Genomic DNA, 19,203 nt, shown 5'->3' on the forward strand with positions numbered 1-19,203 from the left:
AACTAATCTTAACTTCATACAACATCTAAAAGGCTCCTGAGGATGAAGTGAGATTGGAAGCAAGTTGTTTAGAAAATAACTCTAGAGGGCAAGAGCCGAACAGAAGAAATTTTGCACACTAAAAATGGATGGGTGTATGGGTTGATGAGGAATGCAGTGCGATAGATGGCAGAGAATGGATTCAGCGCAAGTTGGGATTTATGTTGAAATGGCTGGAACAATGCTGGGATAGATTTTCAAGTTAGGCAAAAAAGAAACCAAAAGTTCATTGTTAAAGCAGCAGGAACACAGCGGATCACAGCACAGATTGCTAATGTTACTCGTGTTATTTAAAGTTCACTAGCTTTTCGTACTGGAAAATTATTTTTATTTAATGAAATGTGGCCTACTCTTGCCCAATATCTTGAAAGATGCTTTAACATCTTCATCAATTTGACTCATGGTAATGCATTCAATTTTCTATAATCCATTGCAAAAATATAAAAAATCCTCACCTCTCTTCTCATGTTTTTTATTGTTTTTCCTTGGTTAATGGATAAATGAACTGAGCCTCTTTTCTCTTGAAAATAGAAGACTGAAAGTCAGAATTTAATGAACAAAGACCTCCCAAAATATTGCAGTGCTCTATGTGAATTAATATGTGAGGCTTTCAACTAGATGATGATTAGTTAGCAGGGCAACATTTAGCTTCAGAAATTGTAACTAGCTGAATTTGGATTGTTTTCAACAATAAGAATTTCAAAACAAACAGGAAGATCTTTATTTAACCTTCACATTTGCAGATTCAATGGAGAAGAATACTAGGTTTCCGGATTGGTGGCTGAGATCCTATTAGATCCCGCCACAGAATGAAAAGCTTCTAGATGAGGAGACAGAGTTTTTCATGTCCTTTTAGCTGTTGTAGAATGAATTACTTGATTTTTAAAAATTAAAATCTCAGCCAGATGCATGATGTTGGGCCATGAGTCTTGGTCTTGCCAGTGGACCATGCTCTGTTCTTCTAAAGGTTTATTATAGTGATTGGAATGCAGTCAGCTAGGTAGATCTCATATAATATGTGTTCCTGATTTGGGCTGACAACCCGGTCCAATCAGGGAGTCCTGGCTGACAGATATAAACAAAGTTTCAATGAAAAAAAAATAAACAAAGTCTACCTGTTCACTCTACAAGCCAGCTCTGAACTAGCTGGGTCTGTGTCCTGCACAATGCGCTTGTAAATAAAGAATGATTTGATCACAGGATACTGGCTTCGTGAAGTTATTTCATTTTTGCGGCCATTTTCTAAGATGACACACAATAAGAGAGCTCTGAGATTGTTGAAATCACAGCAGATGGTTTCATGTCATGGATATTGTCCAGTCACTGTGTACGATGTGGAGGCCATTGCAACAATGAAGGCTGCTTATTGAGACCAAGATTATACAAGATATGCATTGTGTTGTATAATAGCAGAGGCCTCTATTTTGAGTGTAGAATATTAAAGTGCAATAATTTTGTATTGGAGGATTTTATATATTGCAACAAAGTTTGCAGTTTGAATTTATGCATCATAGCAGTTGTGCTCGATGCTAGGGATGAGGCAGATTAGCAGACGTCTTCTTTGTTGCTGATAATGAATCAACACTTTGGTTCCTTTATGCTGGGGTGGGGAATTCTAAGGACGTTCAGGGGAAATGAAATGGTTGCCTTATAATTTATTATAAATTGGATTATGTATGTATACCTAAATTAGATTATGTATAAATACCTAAATTAGATTATGTATGTATACCTTGTTACCATGTTAACATGGAGCTAGTTTCAACCTTTCCCTTAGTTAGAAAGAAAGCTAGTGTTTTCTCTGATAGTCTTGTCTGTCCACACAGATCACCAGTATGGAAACTGATTATGCAAAACTTAAGAGGAAGTACAAGGAGCTTAAAGCAAAAAGTCATGAAGTGATCAGTGCTGTGAGTAAGGAGCAAGATATTCAGGAGGTGAGAGTTTATCTAATGTGTAAATTCATGAAATCTGTGATGTTCATTAAGAAAATCAATGCTGAATATACATAATAGTCAAAGGAAACCCCAAAGATGTTTCACAAGTATATAAAGAGCAACGGGATACTTAAGGAAAAAGTGGGGTCCATCAGAGTTGAAGAAAGAACTTGTGTCAAGATGCCAAGGATATATTCACAAAGGAAAGGCATGGTGTGGATGTAGCAACAGTGCGATATGTGGGACTAAATAATCATAATAGGAGAGGAAGTGTTAGAGGAGATGGGATCCTTGAGAGAGGATGTTACCAAGGCCAGGTGGATTGTACCCTAAGATTTTGACGAGGCCAGGGAGGAAATAGCAGATGCTCTGAGGATTAGTTTCCAATCTTCACTAGACACAGGTGAAGTGCCAGAGGTCTGGAGGAATGCAAATGTAGTTCAATTGTTTAAAAAGAGGACAAAGGAAATGCCAAACAATTATAGGCCAGTTAGTCTCACTTCGGTGGTGGGCGAATTGTTATAATCAATTCTATGAGATCAGATAAACCGTCACTTCGAAATACATGGACTAATCAAGGATAGTCAGCATGGCCTTGTTCAGGAAAGGTCATGCCTTTCAACTGTGAGGCATGTGGAAAGTGACATGGAGGATCAATGAGGATGGTGCAGTGGATGTTGTCTACATGGATTTTAGTTAGGCGTTTGATTTGGCAGACTGGTCAGAAAAGTAAAAACCCATCTGATACAGGGTAATGTGTCAAATTGATCCAAGGTTTACTTAGTAATAGGAATCAAAAGGAAATGGTCAATGGCTGCCATTGCGAATGAAAAGATGATCTAAGTGATGTTCCACAGTGCTCAGTGTTGGGATCCCTGCTGTTTGCTTTAAACATTAATAATCATGACTTCAACATGGGGGACACAAGAGAAACTTGCAGATGCACTACACAAAAATTGGCTGTGTAGTGGGTAATGTAGAAGATAGCTGTAAGCTCTGAAATGATATAGATGGTTTGGTGGAGCAGACAGGAAAATGGCAGATGAAGTTCAACTCTGATAACTGTGAGATAATGCATTAGGGAGATCAAACTGTAAAAGGGAATACACAATACATGGGAATATACAGAGATGAAATGAGAAATCTTGGCATATAAGTGCATAGTTCCCTAAAGGTAGCAGTACAGATAGATAATCTGTAAAGAAGACATATAGAATGCTTTCCTTCAGTGATATAGAGTACAAAAGTAGAATATAATGATGAAACTGTATATGAAACTGGTGAGGCCATATCTGGGGTATTGTGTGCAGTTCTGGTCACCACATTACAGGAAGGACATCATTTCTCTGGAGAGAGTGCAGAGGAGGCTCCAGGGCTGGAGAATTGTAGTTACAAGGAGAGATTGGAGAGGTTGGAGTTGTTTTCCTTGGAACAGAGAAAGCTGAGGGACGACATGATTGAGGTGTATAAAGTTGTAAGGGGTATACATAGAGTTGACAGGAAGAACCTGTAGGGATTCTATTATTCTATGAATCTGGTTCCCTGACAGACAGTTCAGAAAACAGGAGTCATAGTTTCAAGCTAAGTGTCAGAAGGATTAGAAGGGACATGGGGAAATGTGTTTTATACAGAGGGTGGTGGATGTCTGGAATTTGCTGACTCAGTTGATGGTGGAGACAGGGACCCAAAACTATTTTTAAAAATACCTGGATCTGCACCTTAAGTGCTGCAAGCTGCTAAGCTATGGGCCATGTGCAGGAAGATAGGATTAGAAAGGGCATCGAGCTACCTTTGTGTCAGCATGGACAAGATGGGCCAAATGGTCCCTTTCTGCGCTGTATCATTTCTATGGTTCTAATCAGTGGTGCACGAGGAACAATTGCCAAAGTGTTATACCGTTGGCGTGGATCATATCTTACAATTCAGACATACATTTGACAATCTCAGCATTTAGAGTTTAGAGTAGTGTTTTATTCTTTAGACCTCTCAGTTGTGAAGGATAAATAATGTAGCCAAATCAGAAGATACAACTTCCCTGACCTGAAGATGGACCAGAAGGTGCTGGTTCATTTCCTGGTTTACCATATAATGAAAAATACTGATGTCAGGCAGGCACCAGCAGGGACATTCTGTTTGACTTTAGTACTCTAGTCTAGAGATAGGGAACAAGATTCTGCCAAGGTTAGCGGTCCAGATTAACGGAACATACTTGTTTACTAGGACTGAAGGTGGACGGAATTGTTCTCAGCCATGATTATGAGATGAGTGTAAGAAGAATGACTGCAGTGATGGCCCTTCATTTTAACTGGAGTCAGTGGTAACAGGGAAGTGGAGAAAATACTTTGGGAGGATGACAAGGAAGTATTTTTACAATGAGCTGAAATTGAAAGGATTGTGCCTTGTATTGTGTTCAAACACTGATAATTGGTCTGTGCATTATCTTCAACAGCAGTTAAAAAGGAGTCAAATGACAATGGAGAGCGTACAGCAAAGGCTTGAAGAAGAAGTTAAAAACCGGGAGTATCTTGAAGGAGCACTATCTAATGCCCAGCAGTCAAAAATACGAGCAGAGGAGGTAGGGCTGTAAGGAAACTGCTCCATTTCAATTCAGCAAGCACTTGTACCAATACCAGAAGAAAACAGGAGCTGTATCATTGGGACAGTCTCATCTCAACAGCGCTGGGATCAGTGTCCTGGTAAATCAAATAAACAGGGTTGTAGAGAGGGCTTTAAACTTTATAATGGAGATTTGGAAAGTTTCAGAGAAAGGATATTGGAGTAATGCAAAGTTATGACATATGTAATAATAATCAGAAAGAGACTAAAGGGACATAATATACAAATGTAAATGTGCACCAGTAATTAAGATCAGAGTAAGCAAATATGGGAGAAACCTAGAATTAAAGGCTCTTTATTTGAATGGTTGCAGCATTCATAATAAGATGGGTGAACTGAAAGCACAAATAGAAATAAATGAGTCTGATCAAATCACTGTAATAGAGATGTTGATGCAAGTTGGCCAAGGCTGGGACCTGAATATTCAAGGGTATTTAACATTTTGGAAGCATAGTGGGAAAGAAGAAGTAGGATAGCTCTGTTAATAAAAAGTAAAGATCATTAAATACAGTATTGGGAAATGATCTTGGTTCAGTATACCAACTCTAGAATCTGTTTGGATGGAGGTAGGAAATAGCAAAGGAAAGAAATCATTGGTGGAAGTAAATTTTAAGCCACCTAACGGTAGCTGCACAATAGGACAGATCATAAAGCCAGAAATCCACAAAAACCAAAGAACTGCAGATGTTGGAAATCAGAACTAAAAATAGAAATTGCTGGGAGAAACTCAACAGGTCTGGCAGCATCTTTGGAGAGAAAGCAGTTAATGGCTTTGGGTTCAGTGACCCTTCTTTAGAATAGCTGTTCAACCATTAACCATTAACTCTGGTTTATTTATCTAGTTTTTTCCAGCATTTTCTGTTTTTGTTCAGAAAACATTGAAGCTTGAAAGAAAGATATTGAAATATTTGTTGGTGACCTTAGTCTTCACTTGATTAGAGAAATCAAATTGGCAACGGTAGCCTGGAGGATGAGTTCATAGATTGTTTTGAGATTGTTTCTTAGAACACTAGACCATTTTTAGTATGTTTTGGAATCTTCCAGGCACTAGGCTATTCTGGACATGTTGATGTATATTGAGAAGCAGAGACTTTAGGTTGTAGGTTTGCTCGCTGAGCTGTAGGTTTGATATCTAGACGTTTCATTACCTGGCTAGGTAACATCATCAGTGGCGACCTCCAAGTGAAGCGAAGCTGTTGTCTCCTGCTTTCTATTTATATCTTTCTCCTGGATGGGGTTCCTGGGGTTTGTGGTGATGTCATTTCCTGTTCGTTTTCTGAGGAGTTGATAGATGGCATCTAGATCTATGTGTTTGTTTATGGCATTGTGTTTGGAGTGCCAGGCCTCTAGGAATTCTTTGGCATGTCTTTGCTTAGCCTGTCCCAGGATAGATGTGTTGTCGCAGTCGAAATGGTGGCATTTTCCATCCGTGTGTAGGGCTACGAGGGAGAGAGGGTCGTGTCTTTTTGTGGCTAGCTGGTGTTCGTGTATCCTGGTGGCTAACTTTCTTCCTGTTTGTCCTATGTAGTGTTTGTGGCAGTCCTTGCATGGAATTTTGTAGATGACGTTGGTTTTGTCCATGGGATGTACTGGGTCTTTTAAGTTTGTTAGTTTTTGTTTGAGAGTGTTGGTGGGTTTGTGTGCTACTAGGATTCTGACTTTCAACAACATAGTCTACAAACAAACCAACGGCACACCCATGGGATCTCCGCTATCAGGATTCATAGCAGAAGCAGGAATGCAAAGACTAGAACAAACAGCCCTACCAACCATCAAACCAAATATCTGGGTCCGCTACATAGATGACACATTTGTCATCACAAAACAAAACAAGATAGAAGAGACATTTAACATCATCAACAACACCCTCACAGGCATAAAGTTTACCAAGGAGGAAGAAACCAACAACAACAACCAACAACAACTCATTCCTGGACGTCACAGTCGAAAGAAAGGACAACGGAGAACTACAAACCAACGTATACAGAAAACCAACAAACACTGACCCAAATACTGAATTACACCAGCAACCATCCCAATACACACAAACGAAGCTGTATCAGAACACTATTCCAATGAGCCACCACACACTGCAGCACAGACGAACTACGCAAAACAGAGGAGAACCACCTATACAATGTATTCAAGAAGAACAGATACTCAAAAAATACAGTGCGCAGATTCCTCAAGAACAAACCACGACAAGCAGACCAAACACAGCCAGAAACCCTAACCACCTTACCATACATCAAAGAATTTTCAGAAATGACAGCCAGACTACTCAGACCCCTCGGAATCCTAGTAGCACACAAACCCACCAACACTCTCAAAAACTAACAAACTTAAAAGACCCAGTACATCCCATGGACAAAACCAACGTCATCTACAAAATTCCATGCAAGGACTGCCACAAACACTACATAGGACAAACAGGAAGAAAGTTAGCCACCAGGATACACGAACACCAGCTAGCCACAAAAAGACACGACCCTGTCTCCCTCGTAGCCCTACACACGGATGAAAAAAGCCACCATTTTGACTGGGACAACACATCTATCCTGGGACAGGCTAAGCAAAGACATGCCAGAGAATTCCTAGAGGCCTGGCACTCCAACCACAATGCCATAAACAAACACACAGATCTAAATGCTACCTATCAACTCCTCAGAAAACGAACAGGAAATGACATCACCACAAACCCCAGGAGCCCCATCCAGGAGAAAGATATAAATAGAAAGCAGGAGCCAACAGCTTCACTTCACTTGGAGGTCGCCACTGATGATGTTACCTAGCCAGGTAATGAAACGTCTAGATATCAAACCTACAGCTCAGCGAGCAAACCTACACCCTAAACCTCAACCTAAGCTACAAACCTTCACAAACCTTGCAAGCAGAGACTCATAGTTGAGGGAATAGTTCATAACTCTCAGCAAAGCTAAATCTCTATTGAGGGGGAAAGTCTCTATCAGCAGGATATAACATCTATGGTTAACTAAAAATATTAAGAGCAATGTGAATTGAAGTAAAAAGTGTACAATGCTGCAAAGATTAGTAGTAGGTTAACATATTAAAAAGGTTTCAGGAGCCAGCAAATGACTAAAAATAATTAATAAATTGGGGATAAATTAGAATACAATGGAAAACAAGGAAGAAAACTAAAAATAAACTATTAAAACATTGACACTTCTACAACAAGGAAGAGAGAAGCTAAAGGGAGCATTTGGCTCAGACCATGGTTTTCCAAGCTAAGGATCTCCCACTAAGGACAAGCAAGCTGGCAACGATCACTTTGCATATAAAGTGGAACACTTGTAATGTGCCACTTTGCTAGAACTACAATCTCTGGCCATGATATCCAACTGGTTATCGCAAGATACACCGGTACCAACTTAATTTTGCTGCTTTGGATTTGATCCACCGGCATTTACTGCATTGCCATCAGACCACTTGTCATTCCTGAGCACACCTACTACCTCACTCCTGCTCGCCACATCCTCTGCTTCCTCACTCACTTTCAATAGCCTAAGAGTACCTCCCCTGAGCTCTCACTAACAGTGAGAACTAGTGAGAGCGAAGTGGCAAGTTGTGAGGGATGATCAACAAATGGAATGCAAGTGTCAGAATGGAAGGGAAATGGAGAGCAGTAGGGAGGCAGCAACTGGAAGAGCTGGTGAGATTTTATATGACAGAGCCCTCTCTCAGGAGGGCTCAGGAGTTTTCTCTTGGTTGTTGGAAATCAACAAACATCAAAGCCTTCAAACAAATGTTGGACCTCTTCCCAACCTCCTTTCACGCCCTATTGCAGCCCTTACAACCATTCCCCTTCTCAGCAGTCACTGGGGTCATGTCAATTTAAAAGCATTAAAGTAGGTTTTTGGTGGATGAATATGTTGACACGTACTGGCATAGAGGATGACATTGAGGAATTAATAATAGGAAGCCAGGGAGTGGCAAAAGCTTTAAATAATTATTTCATATTTGTCTTTCACCACAGAAGACAGGAAACACAAAAAGCATTCCAAGAATAGTTGAAAATCAAGAAGTAGAAAAAAAGACATAAACTTGTAAAAATCGTTATTGTGAGAGAAAAACAACAGGAGTCTCATCTTCCAGCACTCGGCCCATATCCCTCCAAACCCTTCCTATTCATATACCATCCAGATGCCTTTTAAATGTTGCAATTGTACCAGCCTCCACTACTTCCGCTGGCAGCTCATTCCATATACGTACCAACCTCAGCGTGAAAAGGTTGCCCCTTTGGTCTGTTTTATATTTTTCCCATCTCACCCTAAACCTACGCCCTCTAGTTCTGGACCCACCCACCTCAAGGAAAAGAGTTTGTCTATTTATCCTATCCACGCCCCTCACCTCTCAGCCTTCAACACTCCAGAGAAAATATCCCCAATCTATTCAACCTCTTCCTAATGCTCAGATACTCAAACCCTAGCAACATCCTTGTACATTTTTTCTGAACCCTTTCAAGTTTCACAACATTCTTCCAATAGGAAGGAGACCAGAATTGCACACAATATTCCAACAGAGGCCTAACCAATGTCCTGTACAGCCGCAACATGACCTCCCAACTCCCGTACTCAATGCACTGGCCAATAAAGGAAAGCATATCAAACGTCGTATTCACTATTCTATCTACCTGTGACTCTACTTTCAAGGAACTATGAATCTCCACTCCAAGGTCTCCTTGTTCAGCAACACTCACCAGGACCTTACCATTAAGTGTATAAGTCCTGCTAAGATTTCCTTTTCAAAAATGCAGCATCTCACATTTATCTAAATTAAACTCCATCTGCCACTCCTCAGCCCATTGGCTGTTGTAATCTGAAGTAACCTACTTCACTGTCCACTACACCTCCAATTTTGATGTCATCTGCAAACTTACAATCTATACCTCTTACGCTCACATTCAAATCATCTATATAAATGATGAAAAATTGTAGACCCATCACCGATCCTTGTGGCACTCCACTGGTGTTAGGCCTGTAGTCAGAAAAACAACCCTCCACCACCACCCTCTGTCTTCTTCCTTTGAGCCAGTTCTGTATCCAAATGGCTAGTTCTCCCTCTATTCCATGAGATCCAACCTTGCTAACCAGTCTCCCATGGGGAACCTTGTCAAACACGAGACTGAAATCCATATAGATCATGTCTACTACTCTGCCCTCATCAATCGTCTTTTTTACTTCTACAGAACACTCAATCAAGTTTGTGAGACATGATTTCCCACACACAAAGCCATGTTGACTATCCCTAATCAGTCCTTGCCTTTCCAAATATGTGTAAATCCAGTCTCTCAGGATTCCCCCCAATATCTTGCCCACCACCTATGTCAGGTTCACCGGTTTATGGTTCCCTGACTTGTCCTTACCACCTTTCTTAAATAGTGGCACCATGTTAGTCAATCTCCAGTCTTCCGGCCCTCACTTGTAATTATGGATGATACAAATATCTCAGCAAGGGGCCCAGCAATCACTTCCCTAGCATCCCTCAGTGTTCTAGGGTACACCTGATCAGGTTTTGGGGATTTATTCACTTTTATGCATTTCAAGACACCTCGCACTTCCTCCTCTGTAATATGGACATTTTTCAAGAAGTCAACATCTACTTTCCTACATTCTATATCTTCTATGTCCTTTTCCACAGTAAACACTGATGCAAAATATTCGTTTAGTATTTTCCCCATCTCCTGCAGCTCCACACAAAGGCCACCTTGCTGATCTTCGAGGGGCCCTATTCTCTCCCCAGTTACCCTTTTGTCCTTAATGTATTTGTAAAAGCCCTTTTGATTCTCCTTAACTCTATTTGCCAAAGCTATCTCATGCCCCATTTTTGCCCTCCTGATTCCCTCTTAAGTACACTCCTACTTCCTTTATACTCTTCTAAGGATTCACTGTTACCTGCCAGTAACAGTGGTGGACTCTTCCTCTTTATGGGCATTTAAACGGGCATTGGATAGGCATATGGAGGTAAGTGGCCTAGTGTAGGTTAGGTGGGCTTGGATCGGCGCAACATCGAGGGCCGAAGGGCCTGTACTGCGCTGTATTTTTCTATGTTCTATGTTCTATGATCTATCCTGTCTATACCTGACATCTGCTTCCTTCTTTTTTCTTAATCAAACCCTCAATTTCTTTAGTCATCCAGCATTCCCTATACCTACCAGCCTTTCCTTTCACCCTAAGAGGAATATACTGTCTCTGGACTCTCGTTATCTCATTTCTGAAGGCTTCCCATTTTCCAGCCATCCATTTACCTGCGAACATCTGCCCAATCAGCTTTTGAAAGATCGTGCCTAATACCATCAAAATCAGCCTTTCTCCAATTTCGAGCTTCAACTTTTAGATCTGGTCTATCCTTTTCCATCACTATTTTAAAACTAATAGAATTACGGTCGCTGGCCCCAAAGTGCTCCCCATTGACACTTCAGTCACCTGCCCTGCCTTATTTCCCAAGAGTAGATCAAGTTTTGTACCTTTTCTCGAAGGTACATACACCTACTGAATCAGAAAATTTCCTTGTACATACTTAACAAATTCCTCTCCATCTAAACCTTTAACACAACGGTACTCCCAGTCGATGTTTGGAAAGTTAAAATTCCTTACCACAACCACGTTATTATTCTTACAAATAACTGAGATCTCCTTACAAATTTGTTCTTAATTTCCCGCTGACTATTGGGGGGTTCTATAATACATACCAATAAGGTAATCATCCTTTTCTTATTTCTCAGTTCTACACAAATAACTTCACTGGATGTATTTCCCGGACTATCCTTCCTCAGTACAGCTGTAATGCTATTCCTTATCAAAAATGCCACTTGCCCTCCTCTCTTGCCTCCCTTTCTATCTTTCCGGTAGCATTTGTATCCTGGAATTAAGCTGCCAGTCCTCTCCATCCCTGAGCCACGTTTCTGTAATTGCTACGATACCGCAGTCCCATGTACCTAACCATGTCCTGAGTTCATCTGCCTTCCCTATTAGGCCTCTTGCATTGAAATAAATGCAGTTTAATATATCGTCCTACCTTGTTCTCTGCTTTGTCCCTGTCTGCCCTGACTATTTCGCTTCTGTTCTCAACTGTACCAGTCTCGGATTGATCTCTTTCCTCACTATCTCCCTAGGTCCCATCCCCCCCATCTTACTTGTTTAAATCCTCCTGAGCAGCTCTAGCAAATCTCCCTGTCAGTATATTAGTCCCCTTCCAATTTAGGTACAATCCGTCCTTCTTGTACAGGTCACTTCTACCCCAGAAGAGATTCCAATGATTCAAAAATGTGAATCCTTCTCCCATATACCAGCTCCTCAGCCATGCAAACATCTGCTCTATCCTCCTATTCCTACCCTCACTAGCTCGTAGCACTTGGAGTAATCCAGATATTACTACTCTCAAGGACCTTCTTTTTAAATTCCTGCCTAACTCTCTATATTCTCCCTTCAGAATGTCATCCTTTTCCCTTCCTATATCGTTAGTTCCAACATGTACAATGACCTCCTGCTGGCCCCTCTTCCCCTGTGAGAACATTCTGCACCCTCTCTGAGACATCCTTGATTCTGGCACCAGGGAGTCACCACCCATTCTGCTTTTTCAATGCTGGCTGCAGAAACGTCTGTCTGTGCCTCAGACTAGAGAGTCCCCTATCACAATTGATCTCTTGGAACCCGAACGTAACCCTCATTGCATTAGAAACGGTCTTGATACCAGAAACTTGGCTGTTCGTGCTACATTCCCCAGAGAATCCATCATCCCCTACATTTTCCAAAACAGCATATTTGTTTGAAATGGGGATAGTCACAGAAGACTCCTGCACTACCTGCCTAACTCGCTTACCTTTCCTGCAGTTAACCTATCTATGTGATTGCATCTGTGACATTTCTCCCTTCCTATTACGGCCATCCATCACACCCTTTTGCTCTTGTAAATTCCTTATTGCCTGTAATTGCCACTCCATCCGATCCATTTGATCTGATAGGATTCGCAACCAACATTTATTCTAGATATAATCCTCAGTAACCCGTAAACTCTCCCTAAACTCCCACATCCGACAAGAAGAGCGTATCACTCTGCTAAGAGCCATTTTTGCTTCTTCCAATCCGCAGACCTAGAAAATAGCACCATCTTATTCCTGTACAAATACTGCTTCAGATATTAACTTAATATTTATGGCTTATATTTTCAAGTTTAATCAAGAGACATATCTCAATAAAACATATAATCAAGAAAGAACCCACTCTATTTCACGACTGCAGACTTAAAACTATTCACTTATCTGTGCTATGACCTCTCCCAAACAGGTTCCTCCAAGATCAGTTGTGAATTTTACTGTTTGTTAATTTTCCTAGATGCACTCTGATGTCCAGCGAGACATGAATTCATCAGCAAAGGCAGTAACTGTGCAGGTTCACTGCTGTGTCAGTTAGCAGTGTGGATTTCCTTCTCACTCTCTTGTACTGACCTGACCATGTGCTGCCTTTGACTATTCCTCTCCTCTTTAAAAGTGCTGTTGTTTTGACGTTTTTTTTCTCCAAAGTTCCACAACAATGCAACAGCGTATAAAACAGTAATTGCTGCTCCTGGAATTTGAGGAAATCACCTCCAACACCTAAAATACTTCAAAAAAATAGAGTAGCCTGTTACAGCCAAAAATATTACTACACAAGGTAACAGCATGTGAATTTTGGGGCAATATATTAAGCTGGCTAACTAACTAAACAGATAGTTGGGGTAAATTATTAATTTTCAAATTGGAAAACTGGAACCAGTAGACTGCTACAGAGATCAGTGCTGGGGCTCCAGTAATTTACAACACATATTAATTACTTAAACAAAGGAACAATCTGTATGAAAGGCAAATTAGTTGATGATACAAAGATAGGTAGAAAAGCATGTTGTGAGCAGGATACAAAGAATTTTCAGAGATATGGACAGTTTAAGAAAATGGAAAACATTTGGCAGTTGAAGCATAATGTCGGAAAATGTGAGCGTATCCACTTTTATTATTATTAATATTATTTAAATGGAAGGAAGTCTGCAGTGTTGCAGTACAGAATTGTATGTTCTTGCACATAAATCATAAAAGACCAGTGTGCAGGTACAAAGGTAATTAAGAAGGCAAATGGATTAAAGTTCAATTACAAACCGAAACAGAATACTTTAGAGACAGCTGGCAGAATAGCAGCACCAGCTGGGGAAATACAAGTTAGTTGACAGTTAGAGAGTAATCATTTCCTCCAAGCTAAAGGATATTCCAGATGGTTGTCATTTAATAATGAGTATGGAAACATCATCTATATACTTGGAAATAAATAGAAGAACCTGCAAAAAGCAAGAAATTATTAAAGGGCAGAAATAATATGCTTAGATGGCAAGAGAAGCTATATAACAGAAATTTTAAAAATAAAAGATGTGTGAAAGACATAATCAGCTTTAAAGCTCCACTTTGTCATTGTTTCCAAATTTCCCATTTCACTTATCTTTTGAATAAACAGTGGTGATTTGAATAACCCCACAAAGTGCAGCATGTCCAGTATGTTTTATAAAGACCAATGAACCAAACTCACATTCTTAGCAATGTATAGTTGTTTCAACATTTTACAATACTGCTTTATGTAGGAAGACATCTCAACTTTTTGCAGTGCATGAAGATCAAAAAAGGAACCATCAGAGGAAAGGAAGAAAAGTAGATGGAATTAAGAAATGGGTTGAAAGAACAGGTGAAAAGATTACTCTTTAAAAGTTTTTGGAAGGAGGGAGTTCTGCTGTTTAGTGGCATGTTGGCTGGAAGAAGAGCTGGGAGAAAGTGAGGACTGCAGATGCTGGAGATCAGAGTTGAGTGCAGTGCTGGAAAAGCACAGCAGGTCAGGCAGCATCCGAAGAGCAGGAGAATTGATGTTTCAAGCATAAGCCCTTCATCAGGATTTCCTGATGGAGGGCTTATGCTTGAAACATCGATTCACCTGCTCTTCGGACGCTGCCTGACCTGCTGTGCTTTTCTAGCACCACACTTTTGACTCTGGAAGAAGAACAGCCAATGGTTAGAACTGAGGAGGATGAGGAAAGAAGAGCAGACCACTGTTGAATAGCAAAGGATTTGAGCAGACTAAAGGATCCAAGTCGAGTGGTATGGGGTATGGAGACATTCAAAGGAGCTGGAAGTTGATTTGTACGGGAATTAGGAGCTAGTGGACAGGACGTTGAGAAGCATAAAACAAAAACATCAGATCGATAATAAGAATTAGGAGTAGAAGTAGACAATTTGACCCCTTGGGTTTGCTATGCCATTTAATAAGATTGTGTCTGATCTGATCGTGGCCTCACCCCCACATTTTGACCTACTTCAGATAAATTTTGACTCTCTTGTTCATCAAAAAGCTGCCTTAAAAATAATAAATGACCCACCTCACTGCTTTCGAGAGCCAAGTATTTGAAAGACTCGAAGCCTTTGAGAAGAAACATTTTTCCACATCACCCATTAAAACTCCTTGCTTTTAAACACCATGTTTCTTATTTTTAGCCCTTCAAATAAGAGGAAACACCCTTTTAGCATCTATGATCAAATCCCCTCGTGGTCTTAAACATTTCAATAAGTTCACCTGCCAATCTTCTTAACTCCCAACAGATACAGGCCCAACGTGTCCAACCATTTTCCATCAGAAAACTCCCACCGTCTCCCACAGTCAGTCGAGTGGATCTTCTCTGAACTGAATCCAATGCACCTGCAGTCTTTACTCATTAAGTAGACCAAAATTGTGCACAGTACTCTAAATGTGGTCTTATCGTGTACAACTGGAACAAAATATTCCTAAATTTATATCCCATTCTACTTGCAATAAATGACAGCATTCCGATTGCTTTTCTAGTAGTTTGCTACATTTGCACACAAACTTCTTGTGATTCATGTAGTGAGATATCTGAATCCCTCTGTACCTCAGAGGTCTGCAATTTCTTTCCTTTCAAATAATATATGTTTTTCTAATCTTACTGCCAAAGTAGACAAGGCTGAGAAGTGGCAGATGGAGTTTAATTGAAATAAATGCTGGGTGCTGCATTTTGGGAAAGCAAATCTTAGCAGGACTTATACACTTAATGGTAAGGTCCTAGGGAGTGTTGCTGAACAAAGAGACCTTGGAGTGCAGGTTCATAGCTCCTTGAAAGTAGAGTCACAGGTAGATAGGATAGTGAAGAAGGCGTTTGATATGCTTTCCATTATTGGTCAGAGTATTGAGTACAGGAGTTGGGAGGTCATGTTACAGCTGTACAGGACATTGGTTAGGCCACTGTTGGAATATTGCGTGCAATTCTGGTCTCCTTCCTATCAGAAAGATGTTGTGAAACTTGAAAGGGTTCAGAAAAGATTTACAAGGATGTTGCCAGGGTTGGAGGTTTTGAGCTACAGGGAGAGGCTGAAAAGGCTGGGGCTGTTTTCCCTGGAGCGTCGGAGGCTGAGGGGTGACCTTATAGAGGTTTACAAAATTATGAGGGGCATGGATAGGATAAATACACAAAGTCTTTTCCCCGGGGTCGGGGAGTCCAGAACTAGAGGGCATTGATTTAGGGTGAGAGGGGAAAGACGTAAAAGAGACCTAAGGGGCAACGTTTTCATGCAGAGTGTGGTACGTGTTTGGAATGAGCTGCCAGAGGATGTGGTGGAGGCTGGTGCAATTGCAACATTTAAGAGACATTTGGATGGGTATGTGAATAGGAAGGGTTTGAAGGGATATGGGCCGGGTGCTGGCAGGTGGGACTAGATTGGGTTGGGATATCTGATCGGCATGTACGGGTTGGACCAAAGGGTCTGTTTCCGTGCTGTACGTCTCGATGACTCTATGCACATTTTCATACATTGTACACTGCTGCCTAAATTTTTGACTATATGTTTGACCTATCCATATTCTTTTGCATACTGTCTTCGTAGCTTATATTCCTACCTATCTTTGCGTTATTAACAAATTTAGCAACCATTTATTCATTACCCTCGTTCAAGTTTTTGTAATAAATTGTAAATAATGGAGGTCCAACACTGATGTCTCTATCTCTCTCTCTCTCTCTCTCTCTTGCTGTCTCAAATCAGGTGCATAAATACAAGTTTAGGAACATTCCTCCTAACTATCAGAGGCTAAAAGCTCAAATTCCATTCCTCTAATCTTTTGCAAGGAATTGCCTGAAAATGTTCTCTAGAAAAGAAAATGGCGGAATTTTATGAATTGTAACTTGGTTTTATTTATCTCAATATTGATCTATTTGAAGAGAAATAATTTTAAGGAATTCAATTTTTGCTTTTAAAAATTAAACTCTACGTATATATGACTCATATCAATCAGAAAGATCTGAGTTAACTGATATCATGAACATGGTGATTATTGTTTTCCACTAGAATCCACCCCCACCCCCACCTCCCTGTGCTAGAATGGGTGATAATTAACCATACTCCTCGAGTCCAACAACTTCCGTTGGACTCTACATTCATGTCGCAGAGGTGAATATTTTTTTAAATCAAGTGTCCTCTCAACCTTATTATCTCGATTTGCAAGTGCAACTCTACTCCATTAGGGATTGGGGTCTTCAAGAGATGGAGAGGATGAGATGGAGATAGATAAAGAATAAAAAAGACATTGCATTCATGTAAAATTTAATACTGTTTTCAGGAGCTGGAGGCTTTCAGAACTCAAGTCCACTATCTGAGCATGGAAATAAAGAATTATCATGCAGCAGCAGAACAGAATCAAGCATTAAATGCTGCTCTTGAAAGGATGCAATTGGAGAATAATGCTCTAGAACAGAAGGTAAAGCCCTTAAAGAACAGCAACTAATACAATATTTAATATCATGCAATGGGCAGTCACAGTAGTGTATTGAATACCAGTAACACTTGCCAAATATAGTTCCAAGATAATTTTGAACTCATAGGAAGTATTCATTCCTAACACTCTGTGCACCACACTATGAAGTACATATTGCAAATTTGTATTCCCAGCAGAAAAGTTCACTCATGACTTTGCAAATATTTAAATGATGGGCATATAGTGAAAGGAATGCATATCATGCACACTGATCATTATACCCATATCTAAGATATGCCGTCTCATCAAGGGAGGTTTCCAAATAGGACCTCAAACTCATACACTTAATTATGTGCTGTGTATCGAGAAAGAGTGAGCCATATAGCTGTCAAGCCTGAATTAGACTCTGATTGATCTGAGAAAAAAGTCAAATTAAGGTGTGTGGCCCAAATAGGTTTTCAGTTCGCAAGTACATGAAAAGACTCTAATTAATAAATTTGAATTCAAGAAAATCCCCAAGACGTTGGCCTTTTTGTTGGTTCCAGTCTTCATGACTGCTATTCAGCCAGCAGTCTGGTCATTGGTTATGTTGCCACTGTATACAGTGACTGTCAGTCTTCAATTCATCAGCAGCTTCAGGCACGGTGGGATATCTCAGTGGCGTGACTTATTGAGAAGCCTATCAGTCACCACTTAAATAGTGATTTGCACTTGATCCAGTGGACTTTTTCCTTAGTGGACCTGAGGCCTCTCTGGCCTGAAAGGCAACAAAAGTGAAATAGAAAACTGGCTCCCCCTCCTTTGACATTAACTAGTGGAAAACAAAATCTGTGCAAAGTGCTTGACTAAGGAGTAACTGGAAAGATTTAAAATAAAATTGGCTCTTGACAATTTGTCTGTCTTGTTTGAAAGGAACTTCCTGGTTCCTTTGTCTGTCCTGTTGATCCTCTTCACTCAGAGAAAGAAAAGCACCAATACAAGAGACAATATGACTCGCACATTGCGTACATATAGATCTCTGGCTGATAAGATTTCAGTTTACTCTTGAGTTTATGCAAACCTGTGTTTTGACCCTGTACAAGAGTATTTTTTTCTTTTCTTAGCACCACACATCAAGAAGGATTTATTGACCTTGGATAGGTTGTCGTCCTCTTCCACAATAATAATAATAATCACCATAAATGCTAAGATTATGAGGATAGTTTGGATAGACAAGGCTTTTATGCCCTTGAATGCAAAAGGTTAAGGGGTGTTTAATTGAAGTATTTATATTTGAATTATGAAGTTAATAGGATTGAGAGAAACTATTTCCTCCATTAGAGGAGTCCAGTGACATAGTGGTAATATCAGTGGACTGGTAATCCAGAACTTCAGGCTAATGTTCTGGCCGCGGGAATTTGAATCCCAAAATGGCAGATAGTGAAATTTGAATTCAGTAAAATCTAGAATTAAAAGCTAGTCTAACTGCAACCACGTGAAAATCCACTGGTTCACTAATGTCCTTTAGGGAAGGAAATCTTTCCTAGTCTGACAACATGTAACTCCAAATGCAGAGCGATGTGGTGATCTCTTAACTCCCTCTGAAATGGCCTCGCAAGCTACTTAATTGTACCAAACTGCCACAAAGCCTAAGAAAAGGAATGAATTAAAGCAATGGACTACCTGGCATTACCCAGCCATAGAAAGCATCAAACTCAACTCTGTCGACCTTGAAAAGTTCTCTTTACTAATATCTGGGGACTTAAACCTAAATTGGGAGAGCTGTTCCACAGACTAGTTAAGCAACAGCCTAACAATCATAGTCGTTTGTCCTTGAGAAAATG

The 19,203-nt window shown here is 40.3% G+C and overlaps 1 protein-coding gene across 5 annotated transcripts in view; it reads left to right on the forward strand.

Moving 5' to 3' along the window:
• The window catches only part of ccdc30 (coiled-coil domain containing 30), a 156,511-nt gene that overhangs the window by 73,034 nt on the left and 64,274 nt on the right, over positions 1-19,203 (forward strand). For 3 of the 5 annotated variants that reach the window (XM_060852015.1, XM_060852016.1, XM_060852017.1), the window contains 3 exons: positions 1,866-1,976; positions 4,426-4,551; positions 17,246-17,383. In XM_060852015.1, the coding sequence (XP_060707998.1) occupies positions 1,866-1,976; positions 4,426-4,551; positions 17,246-17,383 (375 nt within the window). The remainder of the gene's footprint in view (positions 1-1,865; positions 1,977-4,425; positions 4,552-17,245; positions 17,384-19,203) is intronic. The other 2 variants (XM_060852018.1, XM_060852019.1) reach the window with 2 other exon arrangements.

The sequence above is a fragment of the Hemiscyllium ocellatum genome, chromosome 37 (assembly GCF_020745735.1).
Source record: "Hemiscyllium ocellatum isolate sHemOce1 chromosome 37, sHemOce1.pat.X.cur, whole genome shotgun sequence".
NCBI lineage: Eukaryota > Metazoa > Chordata > Chondrichthyes > Orectolobiformes > Hemiscylliidae > Hemiscyllium > Hemiscyllium ocellatum.